This window comes from Perca fluviatilis, chromosome 1, assembly GCF_010015445.1.
Source record: "Perca fluviatilis chromosome 1, GENO_Pfluv_1.0, whole genome shotgun sequence".
NCBI lineage: Eukaryota > Metazoa > Chordata > Actinopteri > Perciformes > Percidae > Perca > Perca fluviatilis.
In genome coordinates, this window is record NC_053112.1 from 13,829,928 (window position 1) to 13,842,251 (window position 12,324).

The following is a 12,324-nucleotide window of genomic DNA, read 5'->3' on the forward strand; positions in this document are numbered from 1 at the left end:
TCAGAAATCCCCACACAGAACAGTCTTTAGTAATTTTACTTTTATTCTTCAGTATAACATGTCCCATACAATAAGACAGAGGCAGCAGTGGGCAAAATTTACCATCTACATGGCTTTAAATTATTGCCTTTTGTATCACAGTCTTATAGGATGACTCCTTTATTCACAATAGTTACTTGGCCTTTAAGAGTTTTCTAAACCAGGTGAATGTGATTCATGATTTAGTTGTTGAATAACACAAACAAGAGATACAGATTAATCACCATTAGGGCAAAATGCTTTTGGCAAAAGACCATGATGAATATCATGATCCCATTGATTCATTACCGGCTAAAATATTTCATACCCAAAAAAATGAATTCCAGTTTCACCTGATTCGTAGACGGCTTATTGGCCATTGTAACGTCAGATACATAAACAATTACTCTTCAATCCAATGTCCACATACACGATTAGTTTGAATGACAAATACTGCATGGAAAAATGTGAAATCACAGACCTTAAATAAGTCATTTGCACTACAGTAAATACTCTAAATGTGAGTGCGATATTTTGTTGCAACTAACTTAGGTAAGAGTGATAAAAGAGAGTAAATAGGACCTCTAAAATCTATCATCTTAACAGTTTCCAAGATTTTACGAAAGTTGTGTTTGTAGTAAACGTGTTTGGTCATTTTGTCTTAAAGTGTTGTTCGTTGCTGAACATCACCTGACACGTGTGCGTTTATTCATTTCAGGGAGTTAAATATTTTAGCTTTAATACTTTTATGTGAACCACCACATAGTTTAAATGACAGTTCTTTCACAGAGGTAGTCCCTGAACTTCTTCAGTTCACGTTTTACTGCCTAAAATCTTCGTTCTATCGTTACAATACTACTGGTACATATCTCTGCAGTTTAAATAAATACATTTTCAGTCATTTTTGTCTGCTATACACATATTAATCGGAGAGTTATCGCCACTCTGCGATGAATCGTCGTTCTTCGCGCTGAATCCAGACTCCTCCTCAGTGTGAAGCTGCTCATGTTTCCGTTTGTGGAGCCTCAGGCTTTGGGAGCGGCTGAAGCCTCGCCCGCAGATGTCGCAGCCGTACGGCCTCTCGCCCGTGTGAAGCCTGAAATGGTTCTTGAGGCTCGAAGCTCGGGTAAAACTCTTTTCGCATTCGGGACAGTCAAACTTCTCCCCAAAGTGGATCTTCTCATGTTCCCTCAAGCGGCCGGACTGGTTGAAGCTCCGGTCGCACACCGAGCAGTGGTAGGGCCGCTCTCCTGTGTGCGTGAGCCGGTGTCTGTTCATGGCCCCCGAGTGGGCGAAGCACTTCCCGCAGTCCGGGCAGGAGAATGGTTTCTCTCCCGTGTGGACTTTCTGGTGACCCTTGAGCTGACCTTTCTGGGTGAACTGCTTTCCACACAGACTGCACTGGTAAGGCTTCTCACCCGAATGAATTCGCATGTGAATCTGAAGCGCCGACATCTTGTGACAGTCTCTCCCACAGAGCCCGCAGCAGTAAGAGCTCTTTGTCAGATTGTCGCTACACTCTTCCGGCCCTGGCGAGGCTGGAGCGCTGTCTTTGTCGCTGCCAGAGACATGGTCAGGATCCTCTCCCGACGCTGTGGGAACATCAATGAAAAATTTAAACTTGCTATATAGTAACACTCAAGACAAACAACGTATATTAACCCTTTTCGCTTGTTAAGACGTGGCTCACTGTGGAATCCAACACGATACGAGATTGAAAGGCGATAAAAACAAAAGATCCGATGATCAGCTTTCAACTCCTCTGTGTGCTGTAGAAGCACTATTGTTCAGTCAAGGAGTGAAGCGCATGGGAGTTGATTTTTGGAAAGTACAACCTGTCTCACCCCACTACGGACGGCCCCAACTTATACAATTCCCAGTGCAGCAATATTCATTTTTTAAGTGTCTGATTCAAGGCATAGGCCGGACACTAGACAAAAGTAAAAATGTCAATGAATTAATGATAAAACCTTTATTGCCCCTAGGGGAATTTGCTTTGCACAAAGAGCCTAAAAGAATATCAATAGAACATCAACAACCATACATGACAGCACACAATATAACATAAAATGTAAGCATCATAAAAACATCATAAAAAAACATAATTTGGGAAAGTGATTAAGGACATCAAGTGCAAGTTCAAGAAAGTAACAAATGCTGGCTTTTCATTTTAGGAGTATTCCACTGAATTGAAAGATAAGCAATTAGGGCTGCAGCTATCGATTCTTTTTGTAATCGATTAATGTAGCACTTTATCGATCCATTAATCGATTAATGTTTTTTTTTGCGTTTTTAAACAACTAAAACTAGGGAAAAAAAGCAACATTTTCGGAAGAAAGTAACAAAACTAAACATATTAAGTGCATTTAAGTGCCATATTACATTGTTTTTAAAGATTTTTTTTTTCAAATGATATCAACCTCAAACTAAGGGATACATTAAACATACACAAACATTACATTAAGTTGTGCAACTTAACTTTCAGAACTACAAGTTTCAACCTGAGACTGATCTGTATACAGTAGGCCTATATGTAAATATTAGTTATACTCAACCTATTTTCATTTATATATTTGATTATAATGTCACACAGCTCTGTTACACTTATGCTATTAGATCATTGATCAGCTGTTTCTCCGTAGAGAGAGAGAGAGAGAGAGAGAGAGAGAGAGAGAGAGAGAGAGAGAGAGAGAGAGAGAGAGAAAAAAATGCGCAACAATCAGCTGTTTTTCCGAAGGGATAGTCAACGCGTCAGCTCTTTAGATCAGATCGTGGTCACCACTACGTATTTTCTTGTCTTTGTTTTTGGTAGTTGTTGTGTTTGGTGTAGTTTCATCGTCACCAAACACACTGTGATTTACTTTTGTCGGGTCCTCTTCGTGGAATGGAGGATTAAGTTAGACTCAGTGTTTTCTGTTGAGATGCTAAAGCATTGACGTCGTGCTATTATTGTGGTAAGCTAGTTTGATTTTGCAGTAGACACACTGTACATAGTTTTAGTTTCAATTACGTTTGAACTGATTCCAAACTTTGGACACTTTGTCGTTTTCTCCAGCCTGTCTCATCTCTTAGCCCCTCGCTATTTATGCTCTGGCACATAGACAGTGTCGCCAGCAGCTGACTGAGCCGCGTCTGTGCGACAGTAATAATGCTCCGTGCGGAAACACCGTCCGTCAGCGATACAACGTTGGTAACATTGATTTAACGAAGCTTCGAGGCAAGTCATTTTGCATCGAGGATTTTTTGTAATCGAATTATTCGAGTTATTCGAGGAATCGTTTCAGCCCTATAAGCAACGTTACACAGTTTGGTAATTAGTCCCTAAAGGAATCAAATAATTTCTAATTGTCAAATTAGGGTTTTAATTAACCATAGGAAATTCTCTAAAGCCTATTAAATTTTAAGAAGTAACACAAAATCTCCACTAACCACAAGTGCAGGGTTCTCATTTTCAAACCAGTCAGTCAGAGACACCAAAGAGTCAGTCGGAGTGAACTAAAAAAAAAAAAAGACAGTCCCCTTTCTATTATTTCAAAAATATCAAAAATATCAAAAATAGAGAGTGATGGTTCTTTCTCTTAGTAACCACCTTTGGTTGTAAGCCAAACACAGGCAGCTTTAAAGAGCACATAAACCAGACAAAGGCCAAGATTTCAATTTCAACTCATAGAATTAAGAATTATGCTACAGGTAATGATAATGTCAATGACGGTTGTCATTTCAACCAGCTAAAACAATCGGCTAAAAATGAGAAGCCTGCTTATGTAATCTTTAGGTAAATTAGGTACACTCTCACTCAGACTATGTCCACACTTAGCTAGCTAAGTCTCAAAATGCATCTTTTTCTCTCCTTCCCATATTTAGCCAGCATTTTTACACCCTAACACACCAGAGTGGATAAATCTGAAAACGATGGCTTTAAATTTTATTATGGACAAGAACAAAAGAGATTGAAAATGATTACTTGTGTCCTCTCAGATGGCTCACGGGCTTTAGCAGTAAAGTTACAGAAGGAAACGTTCATGTTTGTCTTTGTGATGGAAAAGAGATTTTCCTGTTGAGGAGTTTGAGTGTGGACACAAACCTTTAAAGTGCTCATATTATGCTCATTTTCAGGTTCATAATTGTATTTAGAGGTTATATCAGAATAGGTTTACGTGGTTTAATTTTCAAAAAACACCATATATTTGTTGTACTGCACATTGCTGCAGCTCCTCTTTTCACCCTGTGTGTTGAGCTCTCTGTTTTAGCTTAGAGTGAGACATCTCACTTCTGTTCCATCTTTGTTGGGAGTCGCACATGCGCAGTAGCTAGGTAAGGACTACTAGCAAGTCAGAAGCAGAGTATGAGGGCGTGCCATGCTAGCAGCTAGGCGAGCATTATAACGTGTGTTACAAAGTGACGCACGTTTGTCTCTGAAGTAAAGGCTGGACTACAATAGAGCTGTTTGGAGCAGTTTGTGAACAGTGTTTTCTGTTGGAGATGGTAAGTCCCTTTGGGGTGGACTTGGGGATTTTTCACTTTTGCACAAAAAAGATATATAACACAATAAAGGAAAGGGAAAAGCCAAAAAAGCATAATATGAGCACTTAAAAAAAACTAGTGTGGACACACAAACATTGTTTTCAGAATTACGCTGATTAGTGTGGATGTAGAAAAAAATGGTAAAAAGAGAGAAGGGTGGGCTAAAATCATTGAGGAAAACTCTGTTTTAATCCAGTCATTCAGTGACACGAGGTCCCAGTTATGACTGTAGTAAAAACAGTAATAGTGGTGAACATTGTGCAGTGATTTTTGTACTCCTGTAAACTAATTCCCTTACTGTTCACAAGTTCCTCTTCTTCCTCCTTTACCGTTATCCTAATTTCTGCGTTGCTTTCTGGATGCTGCTCTTCAGTTTCCTCCTGCATGGTGCAATCCTCACTACCAGACAGCTGGTCAGGAGCTTCTTCTAGTGGGGGAAAACACAAGTAAAACAACCCCTACAAATGTCAAAATCATCATTAAAAGGCATTCAGGCTCATTTTATTATATAAAAAGGTAAATTTGGAATGTTCTGATTACGAACCACACAAGGGTTCCTCTTCTTCCTCCTCTTTCACTATTACATTCATAGGCGGACTGGAAGTGACGTCCTCCGGTAGGTCTTCTGGTTCTCGGGGGTTATTTTCACACTGAGCTGCTTTGTCACAGCTATGATCCTCTGAGGAATGGGGCTCAACTGCACTGGGCAAACTCTGACCGTCAGACACCTATAAAAATAATTTAAAAAAAGTTTAATAAGAACAAATGGAGGCAACAACGGTGTTAGGACGTTGTAAAGACGTATATATGTAAGAATGCAGACAGGTTTCCCCCAGAAAAATGTTTAGCCCAGTGGCAAGTGTCTTTTTTTTCTTGACGAGGGCCCGGCTGGGAACAGTCACAGACAGATGGCAGCATTAATGCAAAGCCCGATGTTTGTTCTGTGATAACAGAATCATAAAATGGAATCGCAAAATTAAGAACTTAAAAAGCTATAAGACCGATTCCATAGGGCTCTACATTAAGTCAGTTCTAAAACCTAACTGGAGATTCGAAAATATGACTATGTCTAAGTTTCCAACCGAGCCGCCCCACCGTAACTGTAGCCTAAAAACATCTGAAAAATCACAAAATAATTCCCAGTGACTTAGGCCCGATGGGCCACCAGTCTTGCAATACACTGGGGGAAACCCTGGCAGAAGAAAATTAACACCTTAAAAAGGTCCCATGACATGGTGCTCTTTGGATGCTTTTATATAGACCTTAGTGGTCCCCTAATACTGTATCTGAAGTCTCTTTCCGAAATTCAGCCTTGGTGCAGAATTACAGTCCCACAATGAGCTTTACTTAGGATGTGACATTTCTGTGTCTAGCTATTAATATTGTGTGTAGCTATTAAGGAGCCGAGAAGGGGGGGGCAAGGTGGAGGGTGGGGGTGTGGCCTTGACCAACTGCCACTTTGCTCGTTTGAAAGCCATGATGTCTCTCTCTCTCATGGGTGGGCCAAATTCTCTGGGCGGGCAAAGCAGAGAAAGGGGAGGTAACCTTGCTCCTTATGACCTCATAAGGAGAAGATTCCAGATCGGCCCATCTGAGCTTTCATTTTCTCAAAGGCAGAGCAGGATACCCAGGGCTCGGTTTACACCTATCACCATTTCTAGCCACTGGGGGACCATAGGCAGGCTGGGGGAATGCATATTAATGTTAAAAAAACCTCATAAAGTGAAATGTTCATGCCATGGGACCTTTAATCAAACCAGATAAAAATGATTCTACTTTGTAATGGCTGTGTGTTGTCTCTCCCTCAGAGCGGATGTTGTTGGCCAGGTCTTGCTGGGATGATTCGCCAGCTGCAGCTTGAACTGGGTCTGAGATTACACCTGGAACTGAGCCATTCTTGTTCTGTGTACACGATCGTTTGTGGTTTCTGAGAGTTCCTGCCAGTGAGAAGTGCCTCCCACAGTCCTCGCAGGTGTACGGCTTTTCTCCTGTGTGAATCCTGGTGTGCCTCCGAAGCTCTCCTGGAGCTACAAAAGACTTATCGCATTGTGTGCAGCTGTAAGGCTTTTCCCCCGTGTGAGTCCGCATGTGTGTCGTCAGAGTCCACTGCTGTGCAAATGTCTTACCGCAGTCGGAGCAGTGGTAGGGCGTGATGCCAGTATGGAGGCGCTCGTGTCTCACAAGTGTTCCCGACAAGGCGAACCTTTTGTCACAGAAAGAGCACTGATAGGGCCTCTCTCCGGTGTGAGTCCTCTGGTGATCTCTCAGCTCAGCTGCCGAGTTACAGCTCTTGTCACAGTCCGAACACGGAAACTTCTTCCTCGTAAAGCCCGCCACAACCTCGGAGTGCATCGCCTCTAAGTGAGTCTTCAGATGCCAGTGTCGGGAAAAGCTCTTCAGGCAGATGGAGCAGTGATACGGCCTCTCGCCGGTGTGCGTCCGCCGGTGCAGTCTGAGCTCGCCCTGACTGGCAAATCTTTTCTCACAGAAAGTGCACGGGAATGGCTTCTCCCCAGTGTGGACCCTTTCGTGGATCATGAGCAGCCCCTTTTCTGGAAATCTCTTCTCACACATGGAGCAGGGGAAAGGCCGCTCTCCGGAGTGAGTGCGTAGGTGGCGCTGAAGTTTAGAGGCATAAGGGAAGTCTTTACCACACACTGAGCAGCTGTGGAGAGACGGTGGTTTTTCAGTCTCACTTTGATCAAACGTCTTGGAGGGAGCCTCTGCAGGTACAATGCCATGGATAGCACTCTCTCCTGTGTCAAACGAAAGATGAGAAAGCAATGTTAGAGAAACATTTTTGAAACCGTTCATCCCAGAGAACGAATGAACGAAGAGTGATGCTGATGATGTTGAGACATGTAGTAGAGTCCTACATACTGTAGGCCAGTGAGTTGATGATTTTCAGCAAAACAAACATTCAGTCTGGTTATTTTATAAAACGTTATACTTGACATAACTTAGTTTTACAGTTATCTCATATGTATAAAGGAATTAAATAGAAAATTTGAAAAAAGAACGCTCATACTGAGACTCAAGACTCCCCCGTCGACATTGAGACAGTGGAGACGTACAAATATCTGGGTGTTCACCTCAACAATAAACTGGACTGGTCCAATAACACAGACGTCCTGTACAAAAAGGGCAAAAGCCATCTCCACCTGCTGAGGAGGCTGAGGTCCTTTGGTGTGTGCAGGACTCTGTTAAAAACATTTTAGGACTCTGTGGTGGCGTCTGCAAATCTTTTATGCAGTAGCCTGCTGGGGAGCTGGGAGCACAGAGAGGGACAGGAAAAGGTTAAACAGAATGGTGAAGAGGGCTAGCTCTGTTCCGGTCTGTCCTCTGGACACCATAGAGGAGGTGGGGGAGAGGAGGATGTTAGACAGGCTGGCATCAATCATGGGCAACACCTCTAGGAGTTCCCTGAGCAGCTCCTTCAGCAGCAGACTGCTGCACCCTCAGTGCAAGAAGGAGCGCTACCGCAGGTCCTTCATTCCAGCAGCAGTTAGACTCTTTAATGCAACATCATAACGTAGCACTGCTAGCTGGTTCTGCAATATGAGCCATCACTGGACAATATTCTGCACTATGCATATTTATTTATTACTCTGTGTTACCTCCAACTGTGCAATATGTCATTTCTATTCATCTGCACCTTACTCATCTGTATATCTGTGTTTATATACTATCTGTTTATATAAGGGTGTTTATTGTGTAAATGTTTGTTTTATTACTATTATTATAACTAATTCTATTTTTTCTATTTCTTATACTTCATGAATATTTTTTACCATAACCCCCAGAGTTAGACAATTCGATACATAACCTTCTCATCTCCTTGCGTGTTGTAACTCTGTCTGACGCCGCCAAGCGTAAGAACATAGTGAATGTAGTAGTAATCCTACTGTTCAGATAGTGACAAATAACGCCAACATGTTCCTATTTACATGTTGTGATTTGTAGAGTCACGCCGTGTACAAAAAACAACGTAACATTTAACACAGCCGTCTTCTAACCGTAAACAAACCATTAACTTTGGACTGCAAAGCGAATCATTCCGCCCAAGTACTATATTCTTCCGCCTGAGAATATAGTTCCCGGTTTGTTTACGGTTAGAAGATGGCTGTGTCTCATGTTACGTTGTTTTTGTCGCCACACTTCTACACAAATCACAACATGTAAACAGGAACATGTTGGCGTTATTTTGTCACTTATTCGGAGCAGTAGGATTACTGGAACCATTCACCTGCATGTTCTGTGCTGGCCTGATGCCGCTGGAGCCATCAGACAGCCTTACAGCACGCACAGAGATGAGAAGGGTATGTATCGACTTGTCTAACTCTGGGGGTTACGGTGAATGAGCTAAATTCCCAATAAGTCGGCGTGTTCCTTTAATGTTCTGATGTGTGTACATTTTTTTTTCTTTTGAGCTGCTGTAGCACAGGAATTTCCCCAGTGTGGGATTAATTAAGTCTATCTTATTTTATCTTATCTTAAGATATCTGTATTGGGAGAGAAAAAGTGGAATCATTGCATCTATGTGTGCATGCTGTCACACATGGTGGATTCAGGTATCTTCATGCATTTACATCCTAATCAAAGAAGACCTGTCAAGGCTGGGAATGCATAAAAGGTGGCACTGGATGTTTATCCTGACTATATAATACTTTGATATAATAAATACTGCACTTAAGCAGTTCAGAGTAAATGTTTTGCTTGTTTTGTTTTTTTAACTTAAAGGCCTTGGACACCCACACCGGTGTTTCCAGCTATTCTGACTGATGAGACCTCTTCCCAGGACTCAGTGGGCGTGTATAAACGGTCAGTCAGCTCTGTTGCACCTGTTAGGGCAGGACACGTGACATCTTTATCATTCTTATTGGTAGATGAAATTTGTGACGTAATAATCTATGCTCCGGCCTACCTTAAACCTGGGCAGAGGTCTATTCAGCTAGAATAACTGAAAAACACCTGTGTGGGTGTCCAGGGCCTTTAACACTTTAAACAAAAAGTGAATTCATCATTTAGAATAGCTCCTGAAAAAAATCTAACCCTGCCTGTCAAACTTTTGGAAGTAGTGCATCAAGTAACCGCAAATATTCTTTCACCCATAACAAACAGTGGACCTCCACAGTAGATACTTGTAGGGCTACCTCTGAAGTGAAATTAGCATGCCATATTTGCTAGTGAGTTAATTGATGTTGGTTAAGATTTAGATCTTTCTTTCCGTCCCTTTAGATCTAACGTTACCCTGTTAGTTTGATTCACAAAGTACATATTTGTTACATGACTGTTAGACTGCATTACAATGTACAGTGGGCTCTATTTTTCAAGTCACTCAGTGTATACTCAACTGTTACAATTTATTTGCTCACTGAGATCTGAGAAATCCACTTCTTCTCCATCGGAGTTGATCAGGCCTCCAATTTCTTGCTGATCTTCCTCAGCGAGGATCACAGCTGGCCCAAAGTCCTCTGGGTTTTCAGAGCCCATCTCTCAAATATACAACCTTGTCGAGGTTAAAAATCAAGAGTCAGTAAAAAGACATTCAAAAAATAAGTTTTAGCAAGTGACTGAACATATACAGTATAAGCAAGGTGTGGCAAACCACTGAGCAACCACTGCTGTTGCTGGCTCTTTGAACTAATAAATCCATTATAGGGCTTACCCAACTTACTAAGAATCAAAATGATGTCATTTGCTATATTTATATTCATACAGTAAGTTATTGATGTATATTTTAACCACAGTCCTGTTACAGATAGGTTGTTATATATATATATAATAATAATAATAATAATAATAATAATAATAAGCATTACTTCAAATGTACGAGCACAAACCAAACCTGCCTGGATGGACAATTCTGACAACCAAAACTTTACAATTTCACTTTTCTTCATTCGATAACATATCCCAGATATCACATTCAGTGCTCTTGTATTTAGGATTAAAGAATTGTTTCAAACATTTGTGACATACTGGTGGTTGTGACTCTTGGTTATGTAGATTAATTATACTGTTGTTTCAGATAGGTTTATAAATAATAATAATCCCAGAGGATTCATTCAGTGACAGTTTTTATTCCACTCTGGTTCAGCTTCAGATTTTCAGCCTCCAGAAGCAGATTTATATTAGGGAAGTATTTTTGCCACTTGATCAGCTACACAACACAGTGCCTCAATTCTTCTTGGAAGACATCCACTGTCCTGCTCATGGACACTTCAGCAGTGCGGATGCTTTGTTATTACAGGGGGTTTTAACCTGGCTGGGCCTGAGGGACAGACAGTGCCTTAAAAAAATGTGTTGTATAACGAACAAGCTTTTCAGGTGCAACCCAATTGGCGGTTATAGCGTATAATAAATAATTGACTGTGCATTCAAGTGGTTTGAATGTCAGTGGGAAACCTCTTTTCGTGCATCTGCCCTGAGTAGCCCAGTTAGCTCAGTAGCGTTAGCTTTATGGGACTCATTTTTTTCTCGACCCCTTTAAGTTCCACATTTATTGTAATGTAAGTTAGGCAGCAATTGACAAACCTGTTGGTATCTATGGGGAGATAATTAACCCATTGCATCAGGAGCACCCTGCAGTAACAGACACCAGTATTTGACCTCTGAAAGAGCTGCCTCAGTCGTGACGCGGCGGCGGTGACCAGCTTTGGTCAACGACCACCTCTGCCTTTGAGAAAACTGTTATTAGCCAGCTAGCCACTGACACGGCGTTCACTAGCATTGCTGATATTAGCAATTAGCTAGCTAACAGTTGCACCCCTCCTCCCCCTTAAGCTAGAGCCGCTATTCAACAATAACAAATAACCGATATATTCACCATCGAGTCCAACGTAAACACAATACGTTAAAGCTGCTGCAAATATCACCACAGCTTGTGTAACGCTCTCTAACTAAGCTAGCTAACGTTTAACAACAGACAATAGACATGTTGACCAACCTCAGCATTGATTTTTCCCTCAGGTAAAAAAAAGTAGCCGCTCGACAGAAGTTTATTGAAACGACTTGGCAATACTTCTACTTCCGTCTCATTTTCATGCTCAATATGTTCACTGTGTCTAATTAATTCCACCCAACTAATGAGTAAAGTTAAATAAGCGTTTGGATCTGATAACCTTTTTAGCTGCCAGCCACTTACAGTAGTGTCGGAACTTCCGGTTGGCTTTTGATACCACAATAAAAGCCCTGTCACCACTAATATAACTTATGACCAATAACCAAAACTGGCCAGTGCAACCAACCCCAAAAACCTATTATAATTTCCTTTACATAAATAAAGACATTTGCACCATAAATTGATGCAGAAAAAATTCACCAGAATGCAGAAAAGGAAGTTTTTGACGTTGAAAATTTCAATTTTGCTCAAAAGTGGAGCTCTCAACCCCTCTCAATGTTGAACCCAAAATTTCACTCTTGATTTTTCTACAGCCATTTTCAAACGCGCGTATACACCACATAAAATAATGCTCACATTATTCAAAACTACTACATGTATAATAATCACTGTCAATTATGTCTAATGCCATTGCTGGAGTGTCATGAATTACATTTACTCAAGTACTGTACTTAAGTACACATTTGACATACTTGTACTTTACTTGAGTATTATTTTATGATACTCTTACTGATATATGTATTCAACAAAAAAAATGTTGATAATGATGTTGATGGTTTTGCCTATATATGATGTAATACTATACCACTAATCTACCAAGTAGTAAACTCTGATCAAAGTTTAAGTTTAGATGAATCACAAATACAAATACACCAAAA

The 12,324-nt window shown here is 41.0% G+C and overlaps 1 protein-coding gene across 5 annotated transcripts; it reads right to left on the reverse strand.

The window, feature by feature from the left end:
• Positions 1–22: 22 nt before the first annotated feature.
• Positions 23–11,708, reverse strand: LOC120558306 (oocyte zinc finger protein XlCOF28-like). Of its 5 annotated transcripts, none has more exons than XM_039799255.1 (6): positions 11,492–11,708; positions 9,918–10,051; positions 6,319–7,298; positions 5,087–5,270; positions 4,841–4,969; positions 23–1,610 (listed from the first exon to the last, which is right to left on the reverse strand). In XM_039799255.1, exons 2-6 carry the CDS (start codon positions 10,033–10,035, stop codon positions 913–915), a joined length of 2,109 nt encoding a protein of 702 aa, XP_039655189.1. In that variant the 5' UTR covers positions 10,036–10,051; positions 11,492–11,708; the 3' UTR covers positions 23–912. The 5 variants fall into 5 exon arrangements, with proteins under 5 accessions (XP_039655189.1, XP_039655182.1, XP_039655159.1 ...); XM_039799248.1 differs by having other exon boundaries at positions 4,841–4,966; positions 9,897–10,051; XM_039799225.1 differs by having other exon boundaries at positions 9,897–10,051.
• Positions 11,709–12,324: the final 616 nt, after the last annotated feature.

What these genes read in the sequence shown, in the direction of transcription:
- LOC120558306 (XM_039799225.1), bottom strand. Translation starts at nt 10,035, where the DNA reads ATGGGCTCTGAAAACCCAGAGGACTTTGGGCCAGCTGTGATCCTCGCT. An exon ending in TGAGCAAATAAATTGTAACA is followed by an intron (nt 7,299 to 9,896) that starts GTTGAGTATACA and finishes CGTTTGACACAG; the next exon opens with GAGAGAGTGCTATCCATGGC. An exon ending in AGAAGAGGAACTTGTGAACA is followed by an intron (nt 1,611 to 4,840) that starts GTAAGGGAATTA and finishes ATGTTCCCACAG; the next exon opens with CGTCGGGAGAGGATCCTGAC.